Raw genomic sequence first — 22602 nt, forward strand, 5'->3', positions numbered from 1 at the left:
GTAAGAGCTAGCTAGGAATATGTATAAGCTATTGGCCAAATAGTGCTGTAGTTAATAGAGTTTCTGTGTGATTATTCCAGTCTGTGTGGGCAGTAAATGAATGAGCAGTCTTTGTTTACAAAACTAAAAATAATGCCTTACAGGATTGACCACAGGGTGATTTTATGGGCTCGTTTTCTCCACTGAAGTTCCTTCCTCTCAAATGACCCAAGCTTGTATCGAGTTGACAATAAAGCTACCCATCACAGCTGTCCAGAGCTTCCAGAGGCTCCTCTGCCAGGTTTCAGGCTCTCTCCTCCTGGCTCACGATCTCCCCATTCTTGCATCTCTTGCTTCTCCTATCTCTCTCAGTTTTGGCCATCACCTGCCAGAGATACCATGGGGACCTTCAAGAAATCTCATCTGCAGCTCCTTGGAGCCTTAGGCCAGGGACTGTGCACACACACACACACACACACACACACACACACACACACACAGGATCATGCAACACTCTTCTCTTACTTAAATGTGAATACATTTACATATAAATCTAAGAACATACAGATAGGCCTCCTCAATTTAAGATTATATATGCAAACACACTCCCAGATATGCAAGAGTAGGTTAGAAAGTAATCTAGACCCTAACACAGAAACATCAAACTGCATTTTCATATTAGAAATTACTTTTTATATATAAAGCACACAGTAAACATGCACGGGGCCATGTCCAAGAAAATAAACAGACAGAAGTGAGCTGGCATATGTACACTTACGCTAAGAAATTGAACACATTACTCCCTATGCCCTTTGTCCTGTGTATCTGTTTCATGGTGTTCTAGGATTAGGGTGGAGGTAAGAAGATAGTGAGTGAGCAAGTCACTGACTGCCCAAGCAGGAAGTATGGTAATCACACTCCTGGACAATGAGGAGACAGGAGGCGGGAACAACTGAAGTTGCTCAACTAGGTGAAAATCCAGGTTCAGCATAAAGTCCTGCTGGAGTATGCAGTGAAGTGGACGGTGCTCAGACGAGGACCATGGAGCCCAGTGTCCTGCTCATCCTTGCTCTTCTTGTGGGCTTCTTACTACTCATGATCAGGGGCCACCCAAAGGCTCGTGGCCACCTTCCACCAGGACCCCGACCCCTGCCCCTCTTGGGAAACCTCCTTCAGATGGACAGAAGAGGCCTCCTCAACTCCTTTATTCAGGTAAGACATGCCCACAGCCTGTACCGTATGGGATTAGCCCCATGTTTGCTCCTGAAGATCACTCATTTGGGGTGAAGAAGGAACTCCTTCCAGGCAGTAGGTTCAGGTGGGAAGATTGCTGAGTGAAAGGTGAGGTGCTGGTTGGTGGTTCATGGTGCTCAGGTTGACAGGTGTGTCCTCACTGTGGGACAGTGTGAGATTCTGTGCTTGGAGTGTCAAAGGTGTTGGGATGTCATGGCCTGCACCAAGGGCTTACAGTTTCCTATCTGATATTTCTTTGTTTCAAAAGAGAAAGAAAAGTGTCACAGGCACCCACAGATAATATGTGTAGCACCACAAGGTGGTGGCTTACCAGGAAGATTCTAGCCTACATCCACCTTGGGTCAGAGCTTCATTGCGTCTGCCTCACTTCCCTTCTTCTCAGCATTTTGTTCTGTCTACTCCACCCACATATGTTCTGACCTATCAGGCCAAGCAGTTTTCTTTATTAATTAACCAATGAAACAACAGATATATAGAAGACCCACCTACATCATTTTTCTTTAATGAATCAACTCTATTATTGCTGCTTGGGGAACCTGTCTTCCAAAGCATAGGGCTCCAAAAGAAACAATGGCATTGGCATGACCTAAGATTTATCTACCCAAGGGAGCTAGGGAGAAAGACACTCACACTCTCTCAATGGTTTCCTTCTTTATTCTCTATTCTTCTTGTCTTCTGTCTACTGTATATCTTTTTCTATGGCTTATATAACCCAACAAACTTCTCAGGCAGTATAGGAATCACAATGTGGTTACATTCTATATTTCAATTGAATGATTATAAGAAATACAGGTAAAACCATGTTTTTTTTTATCACCTTTACATGATTGAAAACAAAGTCATCCCAGTATCCCACTTACATTTACATCAAGTAACTTGTTAGATTAACAGAACAGGAGCAAGCAGAAAGTATTTTATCTCAGCCAGCTCTTTTGTTTGCAGGCTACACGTTGTGATTACAAAGAAAAACAGCAATTATTCTATTATTTATCTTGATGGACAATTTTATAAGAAATCTTTTTTTTTGGTTTTTCAAGACAGGGTTTCTCTGTGGCTTTGGAGCCTGTCCTGGAACTAGCTCTGTAGACCAGGCTGGTCTCGAACTCACAGAGATCCGCCTACCTCTGCCTCCCAAGTGCTGGGATTAAAGGTGTGCATCACCATCGCCTGGCTTTTATAAGAAATCTTAAAGGAATCACAAATCTAAACTTTTATGTGTGAAAACCAGTCAGCTGTACTTTAAATCTTTAGGGTGCATATCCACCCATCAATAGTTTCTTATATCAGGACATATAGGGCAGGAATGAGTATAAGGAGTTAACCATCACCTTTGATCACCAATCAACCCTAGCCAGGAAAGTATGTCAGCCAGCAACAGTTGGGCTGCCTTGTGTTTTTTTACCCTAACCTTGTGAATCTGCAACTCAGCTCTGTTTTTCTGAACATTATATTGTTTTCTGGGGCTTTTCATCTTAAGGCTGTTATCAAAACATATGATTTAACCTGAAATAGTTTTAAAGTTTTGTTTTGGTCTGGCGGTGGTGGTGTGTGCCTTTAATCCCAGCACGTGGGAGGCAGAGGCAGGCAGATCTCTGTGAGTTCGAGGCCAGCCTGGTCTACAAGAGCTAGTTCCAGGACAGGAACCAAAAAGCTACGGAGAAACCCTGTCTCAAAAAATTAAAAAAAAAGTTTTTTTTTTGGTTAATGGTGCACACATAAACTTGTGACTGTGTCTTTTAGCATCAAATTGAAGAAATTTGAGCCAGCCTGGCTCCTGGGAATCTATTGTTTCTCTTTATCATTAGCTTGAGCTACGATCTATACAGCTACATAAGTGAAACTCATAGGTGTTGTGGATGTCACAGCTCAGGAGTGTGGGTTCACATGGGTCTGTGAAATGAAGACTCAGAGACGCCTTAAGAATGAATTTAGCCTTTCTTGGCTACAGGGCAGGTCAGTCTCTTAGAGAATCTACAAGACTGATCCATCAATACTCAACATTCAGGACTAACCCTTCAGGACTCAGCCTTCAGGAATGACTGTTTTCCCTTTGCCCAGGGCTCCTTTATTGTTTTCCAATTTTCACCTAGCAAGTACATGTCCATATCCTCAAAACATCCTGACTGGGCCTCTAAAGAGATGATGCAAAAAAAATTACCTGATTCAGGACGAACCACAGTTTTCAGGGTTTCCTTCCAACCATGTTTTTCATAGGCTTTGTACCCATGGGAAACTCTCAGACAAAGGGCAACAAGAGTTAAAAGAAAAAAGGTTAATTGCTAATAAAAGATGGATATAGCTAGGTACTAGCACTCTGGAGCTGGACCACGTGTAGCCCAGCAGGAATGCTGCCACACATAGGCCCTAGCTCTGTCACATTTCCTTATATTTACTTTCCTTCAACACTGCGAATAAGTTATCATTGTTATATCAATTAGATAGTACAGTTTAGGGAAGCATCATCTTCTTGACAACTCACAGATAAGAATTGCCCAGTAGAATGGAATGTTTTCATGATATAAACACACAACTTCACAAACAGTGGGGATCTCCCCACAGTCATTCACACAGTGCCAGATAACAGAAAAAGACAGGCAACAAGCATGCAAAGGCACAGCAAAAACAAAACATGCTCATGAGTCTGTGATCTCAGGGTCTTGCCTGTCCAACTTGACCCATGAGAGAGTTTCTCCCCACTGAGCTGATACCGTGGGCTTCAATTGCCACATGACCTCTTACATGGCCACCAGCACTCTATGTAATGATGCTATTATATTGGGTGAACATTTTTTTCAGCCTCATCCTAAAAATAAATCAGTCCTCTGCTTCCCCATTTCTCCCTTGTTCCTCTTTGACACCAGCTCCATGTCGCTCCCTGACCCTGTTCCCCTTCAAGTCCTAACACCCATAAACAGGATTTAATGAGGCACCACGACAGATGGGATAAGTTCAGGTACAGAGGTACGATCATGATAGAGAGTCTGGTCTTATTTTCAGCAGCAAGGGTACAGTGAGGTGCTTGAGGAAGGTTCAGGGTATTAAGTAAGGTGTGTTTCACTGAATGCAGTGATTTGGGTTGTAGTGAAACCGTTCTTATGGATGTAAGAGCAGAAGTAGGGAACCAGGAGAGGGCTTGCAGAGGGAAGTGCACGGCATTTTAAAGAAACCTTAACAATAACTTTTAATTTATGAGCATGTCTGTCTTGTCTGTGTGAGTATATTGCTAATTGGGGACACAAACCTGTTCATGGAGGCAAAGACCAGAGGAGGGTGCCAGGTGTCCTCCTCTGTCCATCTGTCCATTTCCTCCAGTCAGGCTTCCCTGGAACTGAATCTGGAAGTCAACAAGCCTAGGGAATCCTTCTATCTTCACATTCTAACTCATTACTCAGGAGTCATAGGTATGTATGAATACCTCAGCTTGTTATATTGGTGATGAGATCCAAACCCTGGTCATCACAACTGTGCAGCAAGTACTCTTATCTGATGAGCCCAAATTACAATGTTAACAAATGATCTGTATCATCTATCGGTGCATCCGCTACTTATTTGCCAATCTATCTATGTATCTATCTAATATCTGTATATCCATGTATTATCTGTCTATCAATTTATCTATCTTCATTATCATCATCTTCATCATATTCGTGTTTGTGTGAATGTGTTTGTGAATGGTCCTTATGCATATCTGGTATCTGAAGAAACCAAAGAGGTCATCAAATCCCCAAAAGCTGGCATTCATGGCAGTTTTTAGCTATCTGACATGGGAGGTAGGACAAAACTCAGGGCCTTTGCAACAACAGCAGTGCTCTTAGCCACTGAGCTACCTCTCCTGTTCCAACTATTAAGTTTTGAGTTAAGATGTTGTTGGACACTGAGTCACCTCTCAAGAAGCCCACCTCCATGAATTTTTTAAATGAGCACTTTCTTACGACTGATGTTTAACATCATGACTGGTCCCTGTCTCAGCCCCTTGTAGTCACTACCTCCCACTATCCCGATACACCATCAACTGCATCTGTGTTTTAAGATCATTAGATGCAGAAGATGGAAACAAAACTGGCTTATATGTAGCATTAAGTTGGCAAGTTTCACTTACACCATTGATCTGGTCTGAGGTTTGTAAGTACATCATTGCATAAGATTCGATGCTGTGACCCCATCCAAAAACATAAATACATCACATCAAACATATGCAGAGCTTTATCTTAGCATGTCCTCTAAGCAACACTGGACACTGACCATTTTCATAGCCTTTCATTTCTATTAGCTGCAGTGCAATCTAGAGAGAGTAAAAGTTACAAAAGAGGGAGGGTTATTTGCAAACCCCACACGATGGTCCTCAAGGGCTCTGAGCACTGGGAGGTTGTCATGTTTCTGACACCAATTCCCTGTAGATGCCCTGATGGTTGCATGGTTGGGTATTTCCCTAACTGTCCAAACTGCAGTCATGACTCACATTCAGGACCACTACTAGGTGACTATCACTTTCCTTCCCATATAAACCAGTGGGTGGGTCAGGGCTGTTCTCTCTGAACATTGTCAGGAGGCCTTGGACAGGCTGGAGCTGGACCACAGGAAGCACAGTTCACCTGGCCAGACTGAAGGGTATGGGCACGGAACTAATGCACATCTGCATCCACATCTGTATCTATTATTTTTGAGGTAGGGTCATGTGCAGGCGAGACTGGCTTCAAACTGGATGTGCAGACAAGGATGACTACTGATCCTCTGGTCTCTACTTCTCTTGTGCCAGAATTATAAACAAGTGCTGCCCTGTCTCCCTACTCTACAGTGCTGGTGCACTGATTAGGAAATCCAACCAATCAGTGCAGACCCTGCCTGTCTGGAGAATTAACCTTCATCTCTTAGGTCCTCAAGAGAGAAAGGGTGGCCAGCAGAAGGGTTCCTGTTTACCAGTCTGTGTCTAAGTGTTTTCACAATGTAACAGCAACGTCTGCACCAACTAACCACAACCCTTGTACCCTTATGCTTGGCAGCTTCAAAAAAAATATGGAGACGTGTTCACAGTGCACCTGGGACCGAGGCCCGTGGTCATGTTGTGTGGGACAGAGGCCATAAGGGAAGCTCTGGTGGACCAAGCTGAGGCTTTCTCTGGCCGGGGGACAATTGCTGTGTTCGACCCAACTGTACAAGGACATGGTGAGATATGGGACAGGATGGAGTGGAGGATGTCATCCAGGAAGTTGTGTGAGAGGTGGAGCCAAATATGTGGGGAAGAACTCAGGATCTTTGAACTTCCCTTGTAACCCATCAATGCTTCCCCTCCATTCCTAGGTATGATCTTTTCTAATGGGGAACGCTGGAAGACACTTCGGCGATTCTCTCTGGCCACCATGAAAGATTTTGGGATGGGCAAGCGAAGTATAGAGGAGCGGATTCAAGAGGAGGCCCAATATCTGGTGGAGGAGCTGCAGAAATCTCAGGGTGAGTTCCAGAGAATGGGAAGAAAGAAGATGGTGGCACAGGGACCTGAGTGCAGAGCCTAAGAAAGAGAAAGAGACATACAAGGGTAGAGAAACAGACAGGCAGACAGACATGCATGCACACGCACACACACACACACACACACACACACACACACATGCACACACAGAGAGGGAGAGATACACAGAGACAGAGTGAGTTTGGGGATGAGATACAGACAGAAGTGGAAAGAGATTCACAAGGACAGGAAAGAAATGTGAGGTATTTTGTTTCCAAGCACATACTGCCCATGGTGGTCACTTCCCTTCAGAAAATCACTCTGTGAGTTAATTTTCTTCATCAATTGGATAGTTTTGGTGAACACACATCCTCTCAGAACTCAGAAGGCGAGGAAAGATGGCCATGAGCTCAAGGCCAGCCCTGTCTACAATGTGAGGTCCTGCCTTTGATGTGGCTGTGGCTGAGTTGTGGAGAGCTTACAGCACCATATACAGTGGGCATGGTCCTGCATGTGTGTAATCCCAGCACTCCAGAGGTAGAGACAAGAGGGTGAGATTTCCAAGTTCCTCTTTTATTGCACATAGAGTTCAATGCCACTTTGTCTTAACCTTTGTCGTTGCTCCCTCCTCTGCCCATGGTCTTATCAAAGACAAACATAGATGTTAGCTCAATGAAAGGGAAGTGAGCAGGAGGGCCTGCAGATGTGGTCTAAGCAGGGAATTGTGTTTTCTTCCATGTAATTGTCCTGGTGAACAGCAGTGAGCACAGAGGCTCATTGAATAGAACTCAGAGGAACTCTGGGCACTTTAAGGTTCTTTATACCAAGGTCACATTGGTACACAACCATGCTTGCACTTCCATTTCTTTACACTGGGTATTTGCCATCTCTTATTGACCTTTCTTAAGATATCTGAGGGTTCAGTGAGGAGGGAGGAGGTAAGAAAGTTGCAGAGGCTGAGAAAATGATGGGAGAAAGTCAGTGATGGAGGGACCCAGAGGGAGAGAAGTGAGCTCCAAGGCTGAGAGTGAAGCTCTTGAGCCCCAAGGAAGGATCCACACAGGATCAGAGACCACAGACAAGCCATCCTTGGGTGAGGGACAACAGTGTCCCAATAATTTTGGACTGACAGTAGCCCTCCAACAACCAGGGTCCAAGACTGAACCTGCCACACCAAGGCAGTAGGCAGCGGGGGCTGATGGCTTCTGGAACACCACAGAGCTCAGAAGTGACAGGAAAGATGGAAGAAGTCAGAGAAGGGATGAGGAAAGTCACAGAAGGGATGAAGGAAGTCAGAGAAGGGATGTAGGAGGTCACAGAAGGAATGCAGTAAGTCAGAGAGGGAATGGAGGAAGACTTGCAGAAGGGCATGAAATGTGCAGGGTTTGTAAATTCACACAGCTATCCATGAACCCTTCTGTGCACCATTCTGCCCGTGGGAGTTAGCTGTCAGTTCAGAGCCAGGATAGTAGAGGTGCAGACTGAATGCACTCACTTTATGACTTGTTCCTAGAATCCTAATTCCAGTCATGATTAGCTGAGTTGCTTTGTGAAGGTGTCTCCCCTTCTGTGTATATGAATAGCATCCCATATTCTGTACAGTACTGAGGGGAGATAAATAAAAGTATGCGTGCATCTCTGAGTGAAGGGTCCAGACTCTTACGTGCTTCATATGAGCAAATGTTCGTTGAGTAGTGAGTGGTAGGGACAGCTTTACAGAGATGGAACTTAAGCCAAATATTTCCCTAGTTCTATATCCCTGTCTCCTGTTCTGCATCCTCATCCTCCAGGAGCCCCCCTGGACCCCACCTTCCTCTTCCAGAGCATCACAGCCAACATCATCTGCTCCATTGTCTTTGGAGAGCGCTTTGACTACAAAGACCGCCAGTTCCTGCACCTACTGGATGTGATCTATCGGACCTTCTCGCTCATCAGCTCATTCTCCAGCCAGGTCAGTAGGTGGGAAGAGAGGAGCATCCAAGGCAGAGGAAAGAAGAGGCTGCTTTGTGGGTGAAGAAGGCAGTGTCTTAGGGATGGAAGAAAGGCAGAGACAACATTGAGAAGCAAGGAAACTTGGGCTCCTGGAGGGATGAAGGGAGAAACAGAGGAAGAGAGGAATGTTAATCAGGGTGGAGAGATCTTAATGCAGAAATATTGAATCATCTCAACATAAGAAAATAATGAGGTGGGGGATGCAGCTGTATCTTAAAAGACAGAGGAGATCATATTTTATGCATGAGCCCCTGAGTTCATCTCCAGGTCTTGGTGGTGTACAATACATAAAATATCAGAATTTTGGTGGTGGAGGCTGGAGCATTAGAAATCTGGGACAATCCTAGGCTACATGTTGAATTTAAAGCCTGTTTGGCATTAATGTGTTCAAAACACAATACCCCACAATTTAAAACAAATTAAGACAAAACAAGGGGGATTGGGAGAGAGAGCAGAGCAAAACGGAAATACAGAGAATGTAAAATGAAGGTTAGAGACTGATTTGAAGATACAGTTCAAGGCATGGGTATGGATGGCATGCATGTGTGGGAGGTGTGTGTGTTCTTTTGTGACATCTGTATACCTAGGAGCACTGCCCACTTCCTGAGACCTGCTAGTTCCAGTTGACCTCCTCAGCCCTTTTTTCTTACAGGTGTTTGAGCTCTTCTCTGGCTTCCTGAAGTACTTTCCTGGTACCCACAGACAAATCTACAAAAACTTTCAGGAGATCCTGGACTACATTGGCCACAGTGTGGAGAAGCACAGGGAAACCTTGGACCCCAACAATCCAAGAGACTTCATCGATACCTACCTTATACGCATGGAGAAGGTTAAATCCTGTGTGAATGAGAGGGGATGGCTGAGAGTGAAGGCTGAGGATGTGAGCGTAGGAAAGGGGGAAGAGAATGGAGAGGAGAGACAGGAAATGGAGTAGAAGAGATGCAGAAGTGTCTGGAAAATGATGAAAATAAAAGGAGGAGAAAATGTGATATGGAGAAAGAAGGGTGGGGAAGAAACACAGAGTGAGGGACAAAAGGCAGGAAAGACCTCAGAGAAAGAAAGAACCTGGGAGACAAACCGTGCTAAACTACAAGAGAGCACAGTAGAGAGAGAAGACAGAACAGACAGAGATCAAGTGGTATTTTTAAGGACTGAGAAATGCCATGTGGTGTAGATATTGAGACAGAGGACAGTTCCCAGGATGTGTGTGCCTCTCCCTGCAAGGCTTCAGGCACCTTGACCCTCGCTTCTCTCTCCCATCTGGAATCAGGAGAAGTCCAATCAACACACGGAGTTCCATCACCAGAACCTCATAATCTCCGTGCTGTCTCTCTTCCTTGCTGGCACCGAGACCAGCAGCACCACGCTCCGCTTTGGCTTCCTGCTCCTGCTCAAATACCCCCATGTTGCAGGTGAGCCACAGGCAGCCAGTTGGGGAATCTTCTAGCTTCCTTTTTTTCTGCAGAGGTTTGTGAGGATGAGAGAGACATGGGCCTCTTACATCTGGAGCTCTAAAGGCTTTGGTCTACTTCTAACCTAAGGCAGTGCTGTGGGTGGTGTGTGAATAAACCCTCAGCTGGTCCATTTCCATTGTTTTCTGCTATAACTTGAAGGTTGATCCTTCCATCCATCCATCTACCTACCCATCCTCCCTTCCCTCCTTCTTTCCTTCTGTCTTTACATCCATCCATTCACTCTTCTTTCTTTCCATACTCCTCTTCATCCATTTACCCATTCTATTCATTTACCCATCCATTATCTACCCATCCATACATTCATTTTTCCATATACACCTACTCACCCACTTATGTAATCCTCTGCCCATCTTCTCTCTATCCATACATTATTAATCCTTGGTTCTTTCTTCTCTGCTTCACCTAAGGGAATATATTTCATTCATTTATTTGGATTAATCACTTTGCAATTTTTATTTTTTTAATTTAATTTAATCTTTAAATAAAACAAACTATCCTTTTCATTTAGCATACCAATCCCAGTTCCCTCTCCCTCACCTCCTCCCCTCCCCTCTACTTATCACCTCTCCACCCCTCCATCCATTCCTCAGAGAGGGTAAGGCACATTGCTTTGGAGAAGGTCCAAAGCCCTCCCTACTATATCTAGGTTGAGCAAGGTATCCATTCAAAGAGAATAGATCCCCTAAAAGCCCACCCAAACAGTATGGATAACTCCTGGTGTCACTGTCAGTGACCCGTCTGTCTTCCCCAGCCATACAACTGTCACTCATATGCAGAGGGACTAGTTTGATCCTATGCTGGCCCCTTCCTTATTTGACTGGAGTTGGTGAGCTCCCATTAACCCAGGTAAACAACATCAGTGGGTGTTTCCATCATTGTCTTGACCTCTTTGCTCATATTCTCACTCCTCCCAATCTTCAACTGAACTTTGGGAGCTCAGTCCAGTGCTCTGCTGCGGGTCTCTGCCTCTGTTTCCATCAGTTGCTGGATGAGGTTCTATGGTGATATTTAAGATATTCATCAATCTGACTATAGGGCAAGTCCAGTTTGAGCACCCTCTCCTCTATTGATTAGGATCTTAGCTGAGGTCATCTTTGTGGGTTCATGGGAATTTCTCTAGTGCCAAGTTTCTTACTAACTCCATAATAGCTCCCTCACACAAAATATCTCTTTCCTTGCCCTCATCTCTGTCCTTCCTCCATCTTGATATGATCTTACAACAGTCAGAATGGCTAAGATCAAAAATACTAATGACAGCTTATGCTGGAGAGGATGTAGAATAAGAGGAACACTCATCCATTGCTGGTGGGAATGCAAACTTGTACAACCACTCTGGAAATCAGTATGGCAGTTTCTCAGAAAATTGAGAATCAACCTACCTCAGGACCCAGCAATACCATTCTTGGACATATACCCAAAAGATGCCCATCATACTACAAGAACATTATTTCAAACTATGTTAATAGCAGCATTGTTTGTAATATCCAGAAACTGGAAACAACCTAGGTGCCCCTCAATCAAAGAATGGATAAAGAAAACGTGGCACATTTACACATTGGAGTACTACTCAGTGGTTAAAAAAAATGACACCTTGAAATTTGCATGCAAATGGATGAAACTAGAAAAAAACATCCTGAGTGAGGTAACCCAGACCCAGAAAAATGAACATGGTATGTACTCACTTACAGGTGAATACTAGCTGTAAAACAAAGGATAACGAGCCTAAAGTCCCTATCCCTAGGGAAGCTAAGTAACAAGGTGAACCCTAAGAAAAATATGCATAAATCCACCTGGAATGGGGAAACAGACAAGTATGCCTGACAAAATGGGGAGCATGAGGGTGGGGGGAGAAAGGAGGCTAGAAGGGGAATAGTTGGAGAGAAGGGGAGAGGGAGAAGAACTAGAGAAAATGGGTAATTTTTATTCTATATCACGGCTGCTTGAGTGGGCTGGCTGTCTTTGATTCGTTGGATCATTCATACACAAATCTGCTCATTCCTTAATCCATCCACTGGCCTTTGAATTCACCCTTCACGTGTCAATCCACTCCTTCATGTATGCATTTAATAATGCATTCATTTATCTGTGATTTGTTTATCATTCAATACACCTACTTGTTTATGCTCATTTATTTATTCATCTATTCCTTTGCTAAACCTAACATCACTTCATTATTGGTTAGTTATGTTCACTGATTCATTTGTGTATGCACCATTTTTTGACTTGTTAATTAATTAATACAGTGAGTGAGAAGTGGAATATGGACATCCAGTTTTTCTTTGTTCATTTCACTCAATCGGCAATCTTTCCTTTATTAACCAACCCATCGATCACTTGGCTGACTTACACACTCACATTCTAAGAATTTGAAATCGATGTGATGTTGTTGTGAGTTTGTCTGCATGGCTCATGTGTGGAGGTGGGAGGACAACTTTGTGCAGTTGAGTCTCTCCTGCATATTTCCATGTGTTCTGATGTCAAAGCCAGGCTGTCAGGATGGAAACCAATGCATTTGCTGACTGAATATCGGCCATCATATTCACCAATGTGTTCATATTCTGTTAATACACAGATTAATTTACTTTCCTTTTATTCCTGAGTATAAAGCCTTATATTGTTGGCCTGTATTTTTACACTTTTTTTTACTAACGTTCATTGCTGTTTTGTCTGCATATATTTCTGTATGAGGGTTTGGATCCCCTGGACCCAGAGTCACAGACAGTGTGAACTGCCATGAGGGTGCTGGAAATTGAACCCGGGTCCTCTTCAAGAGCGGCAAGTGCTCTTAACCACTAAGACATCTCTCCAGCACTCTGGCTTTTTAAATATAAATTGCAAGCAAGAAATCTATCTGTCTGTCTTTCTCTCTGTATGTTTGTGTATGTGTGGGGGGGTGTCTGTGTGTTATGCAGAAACACAAGTTATAACATTACATTACAATTGGGGAAAATTCTTACCATCTTCCCCTCCAGCCCTCACTCAGACTGATAGACAAAAAGAGCCCTTTGCGTAGTGTTTTCCTTTTCTCTCTTTTATGAGCAAGGTTGGAGCTTTGGAGAGAGTCTCTAACACAGCCCTAAGTGTGGCTGGAGAAAAGCGCAGGTGTGCATGTCCAAGACTGCACTGTGTCTTTCTCAGCAGAGTCTCCTGGCTCTGCACTGTTCCTAGGATATTGGCTCACAGAAAGCAGAGTCACTGTGCATTACCTCCGTGAGAGGGGCGAGCGTTGTCTGTTGTCTCCCTTTTCTGTGCAGAGAAAGTCCAAAAGGAGATCGATCAGGTGATTGGCTCACACCGCCCACCAACCCTTGATGACCGCACCAAAATGCCTTACACTGAGGCTGTTATTAGGGAGATCCAGCGATTTGCAGATATTATCCCCACTGGAGTGCCGCACAAAGTCACCAAAGATACTTTGTTCCGAGGGTACCTGCTCCCCAAGGTGAGACCAGCTGTGATTCCACATCTCTATGCCATGAACATCCTCCACTCTCCCAATCACCACCCTCAGCCTGTTTGTGGTTTCCCAGCATTCTGGGGTTCCCTAAGACTAACTGCCTGCATATGGGAATCAGCATATGCTAATATCTTTGTCTCTCACAATGTCTCCTAGAACACTGAAGTGTACCCCATCCTGAGTGCAGCTCTTCATGACCCACGGTACTTTGAACAACCAGATGCCTTCAATCCTGACCACTTCCTGGATGCCAGTGGGGCTCTGAAGAAAACTGAAGCTTTTATGCCCTTCTCTATAGGTGAGACGGACCTGTGCTTCCTTTCCCAGACACTAGAGGGCAGGCTTACCCTCCAGGATACAGTAAGGACTAGTTCTGGGTTTACTCAATCTATTCCACCTGGGAAACCATTTGTCCTGGCTACTGTCCCGTAACCTAAAGTTGCATCCTACTCAGGAGGATTTGGGAGAGGCATTTAAAAACCTCTAAACCTAAACAAATTCATTTTTTATACTTTATTATGAGAGAAAACCTTTTTAAACGAATGACAACGCTTATCTTTAATTGTGATTAAATGCCTGACAGAGGAGAACAAAGGATGTTCACAGAGAACACAATGGGCTAAGTGCACAACCAGGCTCCTCCCGCTGCTCCCAGCAGTAAAGAGCAGATTAATTAATAGAGAGGAAGGGAGCACAGATATTCCCAGGTCAGGACGTTCGGGGTGTCTTCAAAGTCAATGCAGCAATGCCCATGTAAAGTCCTCAAAAGAGCAGAAGACAGTTCGTCCACATTGTTTTCCAGTTGCATCAAATCCATCAATTCTGTCTTTTCCTATTAGACATTTGTTTACTTATTTTCCCCTTTTATTAAAAATAGATTCTTTCCTCATACAATATATGCTGATTACAGTTTCTCCTTCCCTCTCCACCTTCCCTCCCTCCAGGATCCATCCCCTTTCTGTCTCTCATTAGAAAAAAACAGGCTTCTAAGCAATAGCAACCAAACATGCTGAAATTAAGTAAAAGATAAAACAAAAACCATCACATCAAGCTGTACAGTGCAAACCAACAGAAGGAGTAGAGCCCAAGAGAAGGCACTAGAAGCAGAGACCCACTCATCCGCACACTCAGGAATCCATGGAAACTAGACTGAAAGCTTTAAGACGTGCACAGAGGACCTGGTGCAGACCCGAGCAGGCCCTGTGCCTGCTGCCTCAGTCTGAGTTCACATGAGCTTTGCTCAGTTGGTTCAGAGCCTCGTTCTCTTGGTGTCCTGCATCCCCTCTGACTCTTACCCTCTTTCTGCCTCCTCTTCCTCTGGTTCTCTGAGCTCTGAGGGGAGGGTTTTGACAAAGACATTCCATTTAGAGCTCTGTGTTCCAAGGTTTCTCTCCCTGTGAAACGTCTGGCTGTGTCTCTGAATTTGTTTTCATATGCTGCAGGAGGAAGCTTCTCTGGTGATGGATGAATAAGGAGGACTCTGATCTATGAGTGTAGCAGAATATCTTCAGGGGTCATTTTGTTTTTACTTTTATTTTTCTTTTTGAGCTGTAGCATTTTTCTCCTAGTCCCTGGTTCTTGGTCACTCAAGCAATGCCACGTATTCAAACCATACATTGGCTAATTACTCCCACAATGCACTGCATTTTGCCACTGTTGAGCCCTGATATTTCGTACAGGCAGGATAGCATGGTTCATCAAAGGTTTTGTGGCTGGGTTGGTGTATACATTTCTCATTTGGTAGCCTGTAGAATACTTCCTATACCAAAGATGCTAAATCACGGGTGTGAAGGTTCTATATAGACACCAGCTACATGTCTCCAGTCCAGTGAGTTGTTTGGGAATTGTCTTCAGTGATGAAGCCTTGCTGTCAGTTTGTGGAGCCAACCTATTGTCTTGACAACAGCCTTGGGTTTTTTGGGGTTGGCCAGAAACCCAATTGAATGTTACCTAATCAAAGTACTAGAAGCTTCATTTAATGACAAGATCTGAGCAGGTGGGACTGTGCCTCCCTCATTATTTGGAGAATTCATGAGGCTCACCTTTCTGTAGTTCAGGAAGTTTCTACTGCACTAGGTTTCCATACCAGCACTCAATGCCCCTCAATTCTAACTGTCTCTGCCCACACTCTATCCCTCAAGCCCAGCTCTCCTCCCACCTAAACGTCCCATTCTTGTCCCCTCTGATGCCCCTAGTATACCCATGAACTCTGTTCTATTTCCCACTCCCAGGGAGATTTATATTCCCCTCCTAGTACTTTTGTCTGTATCTAACTTTCTGGGTCTTGGTTATCATTTATTTAATGACTAATATTCACCTATAAGTGAATACATGCCATGTTTATGTTTTTGGGTCTGGGCTACCTCACTCAGGATTCTTTTCTAGTTCCATCCCTTTGCCTAAATTTTCATGATGTTTTTTTTCAGTGACTGTTTCCATTTCTCTAGGGATTATAGGTCTGTTTAAATTCCTTATTTGATCTTGATTTAACTTTGGTAAGTAGTGCCTATCAAGAAAAGTATCCATTTCTTTTAGATTTTCTAATTTGGTGGAATACAAGTTTTTTTTAAGTATGTCCTTTAAATTCTCTCATCTCCTCAGGGTCTCTTATGTATCAGCTTTTGATTCTGATTTTGTTAATTTGGTCAGTCTCTTTCCACCTTTTAATTTGGATAAAGGTTTGTCAACCTTATTGATTTTTTTTCTAAGAATCAATTCATCTTTCCTTTTATTGTTTGTATTGCTCTCTTTGCTTCTATTTTATTGAATTCAACCCTGAGTTCGATTATTTCTTGCCATCTGCACTTTTGGGTGTGACTTCTTTTCTTTTTTTTTTAGAGTAGTGGTTCCCACCCTTCCTAAAGTGAGGCCCTTTATAACATCAGTTAGCTCCAGCATTTCTCTGTTTAGTTTTTTTCTGAATGACCTGTCTATTGATGAGTGTGGAATGCTTATGTCTCCCACTGTCAGTGTGTGAGAGTCAATGTGTGATTTAAGCTGGAGTAGTGTTTCTTTTTACAAACTTTAGTGTCCTTGTTTTTGGGGCATAGATGTTAAGAATTTAAATGTGCTCTTGGTGGATTTTTCCTCTGATGAGTATGTAGTGTGCATCCCTGTGTCTTCTGACGAGATTTAAATCTAATTTGTTAGATATTAAAATGACCACACCGGTACAATTCTTAAGTCCATTTCCTTGGAACACCTTGTTTTAACCCATTTACCCCAAGGTAATATCTGTCTTTGATGTTAACACGATTTTCTTGGCTGCAGTCAATGGGTGAATCCACTCTTTCATCCATTATGTTAATTTTTTTTTAATTTTGGAACTTGAGACCATTAATATTGAGAGATATCAATCAATGGGCTATGATTGTTGATTTCTGTTATTTAGTTGGTGCTACTATTGTTGTTGATATTGGTGGTGGTGATGCAAGGTGTGTGTTTTCCTACTTTGATTTTTCTGGTTTGGATTATTTTATTCCCTGTGCTTTCCTGTATCCAGATAATATTTTCACATTGGACCTTTTCTTTGAGCATCTTATTTAGGGCTAAATTTTTGATAAATATTGTTTAAATTTGATTTTATCATCAAATACCTTATTTTCTCTATCTATAGTGATTAAAAAGTTTGCTTGATATTATTGTCAAGGCTTATATCTGTGGGTTTTTTGAATCTGCAGTACATCTGTCTGGGCCCTTTTGGCTTTCAGAGTCTCAATTGAGAAGTCAGGTATAATTCTAATAGGTTTGCCTTTACATGTTGCTTGGTCTTTTTGTTTTGAAATTTTAATAATCTTTCCCTGTTCTGTGCATTTATGTGTTAATGGGTCTTTCTTTTCTGATACAATCTACTTGGTGTTCTATAAGATTCTTATACCTTTGTAGACAGGATTACTGAGCTCTAGTGGAGACACATTGTCCTGGCTGTGACTGATTGTGTTTTTATGCTGGCATCCAGGAATCTTGTTTGGCAGTGATTATAGGTTTAGGTGCCGATATCTGGGTTTGTCTTTGTTAGGTGGATGTTTGGTTTCTTGGTTTCTGGGGTTTAGGTGAACATGATGGCTGTGTGTTGTCATAGGAAGCTTTCTGTGGACCTGTTTCCCTGTCCTGCCCAGCTGGTGTGTCCCAGGAATTCCTGCTGGTGATGGCGGCTGGGATAATGGGATGAGTTGGGAAAAGGAGGATTGGAGGAGAAGATCTTTGTGATTAACTGGGGATGGGGTCAGGGAGGCAAGGGAGAGCACACCAGGCATTCTGCTGCAGAGCTGGAGGTGAGATGGGGGCAGTGGGGGTGGATCTGGAGAATCAGAAGGAGAGGCATGGATTCTCTGTCAGCCTATCTGCTTCCCTGGTCAGAGTGGACTTTGGCTTAGTAATGGTGCATCCTGGGGAAGATCAGGGAAATTCAAAGAGATGTGGAGTGTGGGTAGGGAAGGCTGCAGCAAGGGTTCTGTTGCAGAGGTGAGGTGAGGACTGGGGTGTGGGTCTTGGGGAACAGAGGGAGAGGTGAAGATCTGCAGTTAGCCTTCCTGGATCCAGGGCAGGAGTGGCCTGTGGGTTAGCAGAGTGAGTGCGAATTGTTTTTCCTAGGGAACAACAACAAGAACAAATGATATCATCTATGAACTGCCATGAGCGTGTAAGGTCTTGGGGCTAGGGAGGGATTTATCTGTGAGCACTGGGGAAATGAGGCATATCCTGACACACCTGTCTGTTTGTATTAAATACTCATTGGCTTGTTAAACTGTAAGAGAGATCAAAATTACTAGCATTTATTTTTTTTAAGAACCCATTCATGATGGACAAACTCCTGAACCAGAGAAAGTTCAGTTATAGCACCCAGCAGTGTCAGCACACGGTGTCTGTAGACCAGAGGGAGCTGGGCGTGGACACACAGCTTGATGGGTGCAGGCTCTGCTTTCGCCTTGCTTGGCCATGCTGAGGTAGTTGGCAGCCTGGAGCAGCTCAACTGCTGTGATTGACTGAGATTTGTTTTTCACTGGAAGAATATAATCTCTCTAGTGTGTAGTTCAATTGCCTGAGTGTTTATTTAGTTTGTTACATAAGAAGATGATATCTAGGTTAATTCAGTTGAATGGACTCTATGTGATGTAAACATGGAAACTTTGTGTTCTGGTTTCTTATGTTTTGAAGAGAGAGAGGGGGAGAGAGAGAGAGAGAGAGAGAGAGAGAGAGAGAGAGAGAGAGAGAGAGAGAGAGAGATTCTAGAAACAATTCCTTAGTCTTTAGTTGTCCCCCCAACCTCATGCAAATATGGAGCCCAGAGATGTGTATGTCACTATGATAAGCAAGTTCTCTTCCAAAGAGCCCACATCTCCAGACTCCTCCTTGCGCATTCTAGAAATGCTCTCCTGATGAGCACGTCTGTCCTCATCCCCTCACAGGGATTTAAAGCAAGTGTTCTCCTGCTGAGCCATGTCTCCTCTAGGAAATGTCTAGTCCTGAGTGCTAAGAGACTTCAGTGTCCCTGGGCTCACCCTGCTCCTGAATTGTTCATATGACTGTCGCAAGTGTAGAAAGGCAGGGCTGTGAAGAAAAGGGACTGAGACAAATCAACAATAGAGAGGTAAGAATAGCAAGACAGATTCCAATAAAGAGAGGCACAGAGACACAAGGAATCTACAATAGGAGGAGATGTGTGGTAGGAATCAGAGCATGGAAATGAGAGAGAAGAAGAAGGGTGAAGAACCAGAGGTGATGATGTAAGTCAGGAAGAGAGGAAGGGGAGAGAGAAGGGAGGGGGAGAAAGGCATAACTAGAAAGAGACCAAGAAGCAGAAGGGAAGACACAGAAGAAGACATGACAAGCTGTCCTTAGACAGAAAAACAGGATGGGCTGAGATGCAATCTAGGGAGTTTAGAAAGACACAAGTGGATGGAATGGATCAAAAGACACATAGTAGTGATAGGTACAGACACAGGTCAGGTAGGCTACCATTGGCAGAAAGAAAAAAGTAAAGAGAGGGAGATAGACAAAATGTGTTAGCGCCAAAGAGACATAAATTGTGTCCTAAATACCCAGCACAAGTATGGGGACTTTGTGTTGACAGTGAGATAAGATGTTAAAAGCAGCTCTGGAAAAATCTGGGTCTCAAAACCAGTTCTAGGAGAACCATCTCAGAGACTTCTCCATGAATTTCTAAGCTTGTGCCACTTAAATTCTGAAAAGGTGGGGTCTAAGCAGGTAGGTAGGGTGCTTACTCCTACACAGGACTGATTTCCCAAGAACTGGAGGACACAGTGGTTACTGGGAAATCCCTCTTCCACCTGAAGGCCTGAGGCAGCCAATTGCATATTAAGAATCACTGAAGTACAGGCAGGTGGTGAAGCCTTTGCCTGGGCTTTCAGGCTCCCTTGCTCTGTGCTGCTTCATGCTGGAGGAAACAAACAAACAAGGGCTCCTTACACCTCTGAGAATTTGTTGGGTGCCATAGATCCCTAATCATGTCCCCCTGCTCATTCTCAATTATAAGAAAAATTGTATTCTGTAACTAGTTGAAGTTGATCGATCTTAAGCTGAAGAAGCAAGGGGGCAAGGGGGACTGAGAAAGAGAAAGAGCGAAACAGGAGAGAGAGAGAGAGAGAGAGAGAGAGAGAGAGAGAGAGAGAGAGAGAGGAAGGACTGGAGATGACAGACAGGGGGACAGAGGCAGGGTACAGAGAGCTCTTGGTATGTACGTCATCTTCATGTTGTAATCCTCCACGTCACTTGCAGGCATGTGCCCCCATGACTGGCTCATCTAGGGCCCTTAATGCCATTCACCTTCACCTTCAGGGCAGCCAATGAGATGGGGACCAATCTCCCCATGTGATAAAGGAGGGAACATTAAAGATGTTACAATACACATGTTTATACATGTACATTTGTTCTTACTCTCTTGTGTTCTTAAAATTCTGAAACAAATGACTCTGATAATAAGCAAAACCTAGAAATCTGTAAGAATTGACCAGGAGACATCCACCAACAATTTGGCTTGCATTTTATGATTGAATTATTGCATATATGTTGGCATGCATATACATGTGCACTGTGGAGGGTGTATATATGTTTATGACAGAGGACAGACTGTGGGAGTTTGTTCTCTCCTTGCCACGTGTGGGTCCAGGGGGTGAACTCATGTCCTCAAGATTGATGGCAGGCTGCCTTCCATTCTCACTTGAATTGCAGATTAAGGGTCAAACTCTTTCTTCTCCATTGCAATGGACAGAGTTGTTTGGGTTTAGGGAAGGAACAGTCTGAAGTTTGTATACTCACCCGGGGCTCACATGGCTCATTCTCTGTGCCCACAGGAAAGCGCATTTGTCTTGGTGAAGGCATTGCCCGCAACGAATTGTTCCTTTTCTTCACCACCATCCTCCAGAACTTCTCTGTGTCCAGTCCCGTGGCTCCTAAGGACATTGACCTCAGGCCCAAGGAGAGTGGCTTGACCAACGTAGCTCCAACATACCAGATCCAGTTCTTGCCCCGCTGACTGGGCTGAGGTGGCCAGGTGTCCCCACTCCTGTTGAGAATGGCCCCATCTTTCTTCCTCTGTGAGACCTGCTGCCAACCAGGCCGTAGGTCACTTCTCACATCCTTCAACATTACTGCAGCTTCTGCAAAGCTCTGAGGTGTGTTCTTCTGCCCTGAGAAAGGCACTGGGGAAGTCAATCACTGTCTTTCTTGATGTGTGAACCAAGAGACTTCAGAAGGTCATATCTCATGGTGAGTCAGTTCCCTATTGCACCCAGCAACCACAGTTTCCATGTAGAGACTTCTGGTGCTCCATCATCTAATGTAATGGATGCTAGCCATGTCAGAGGATCAGCAGGTGAAATTGAAGTTCAAGGTGTCATTTCAACAGGAGGAAAACGTTCTGATGGGTAAATCTTGTTTTATGTAAGACTATGAGAACAGACTCTGCAATATCTTTCAATTCCACTTTGCCTTCACATATTTGCTGCTACAATCTTTCCCTGGTATCTGGCTTGGTGTGAGTAGATGTGGGGAGACCCTGATACTTGTAACATAGTGTGTTTCTCTCATGAAAACAACCTGTTCTACTGGGCATTTTACTCTGTGAATTGTCAAGAAGATAATTCCTCCCTAACTGTACTGTTTAATTAAAGCAATGTTAGCTTATTAAGAATTTTGAGAAATAAAAATGAGCACAAGGAAGTAATACACAGTCTGTGCCTATGAGATCCCCCTAAGGGATTGCTGCAGATCACAGCTCAAGTTAAGAAAAACAATGAGCCAGCTGTCTCAAATTCCTTGAATCTTAATGCTGAGAAATCTATCACAGGCTTTGGTGTGCACCATTAGTTGAAACAAAGCTTCAAAATAACTTTAGATTGGACCAGATTCCTTGCTAATGGTCTTTTAAAGATAAACTACCCCAGAAAACCAATCTAACATTCACACAGGCAAGGTGCTGATTCATGTAGGATAGAGTCAAAATACTAAACAGCCCAATCATTGCCGACTGTCAGGTGATTACATCATTGCACCCGCTCCTGACATCCTATTGCTGATATGAGTGTGCACCATGAGGACTCAAGTTCAGCTGACTGTTTCTTATGTATATAAGTGTTGGGTCCTGGGACTGCACAAATACCAGGGAGTAGAACGCAAAGTCTAAAAACAGAAGCAACTTTGTTCGATGGCACGATTTGGGAAAAAAATTCTGACTAGTCAGGAACAGAGAGAGTAATTTGGCTCTGTAGCCCTCCCTAAAGGGAACTACAGGTTTCCTTTTATGATCTGAGGTCACACACAGGGTAGAAAGTACATTTTGAGATTTAAAGCAACATAGTGCCATAGTATCCTGGTAGTGTGGACTGGAGCTGAAGCTAGGTATTTCTGGAATGTTGACTTGAGCCTAAACTAGAGAATTTATGACACTCCAGGCACCTCTGAGACCCAAAGAGATTCTGGATTTTACAACTTCTAATTACAGGTGTTAGTTCAAAATGTTTACACAGTTGTGAGTTAGT

The 22602-nt window shown here is 43.7% G+C and overlaps 1 protein-coding gene and 1 long non-coding RNA gene across 2 annotated transcripts in view; one reads left to right on the forward strand and one right to left on the reverse strand.

Annotated features, from left to right (window-relative positions):
• Positions 1-22602, reverse strand: part of LOC142859176 (uncharacterized) — a 376470-nt gene that overhangs the window by 305946 nt on the left and 47922 nt on the right. The window lies entirely within an intron of this gene.
• On the forward strand, positions 882-21779 carry LOC142859145 (cytochrome P450 2B1-like). The gene is made up of 9 exons (XM_075989501.1): positions 882-1191; positions 6234-6396; positions 6532-6681; positions 8470-8630; positions 9324-9500; positions 9942-10083; positions 13401-13588; positions 13760-13901; positions 20917-21779. The coding sequence occupies exons 1-9, from the start codon at positions 1021-1023 to the stop codon at positions 21096-21098; spliced, it is 1476 nt and encodes a 491-aa protein (XP_075845616.1). The 5' UTR covers positions 882-1020; the 3' UTR covers positions 21099-21779.

Source organism: Microtus pennsylvanicus, chromosome 1 (assembly GCF_037038515.1).
Source record: "Microtus pennsylvanicus isolate mMicPen1 chromosome 1, mMicPen1.hap1, whole genome shotgun sequence".
NCBI classification, from domain to species: Eukaryota; Metazoa; Chordata; class Mammalia; order Rodentia; family Cricetidae; genus Microtus; species Microtus pennsylvanicus.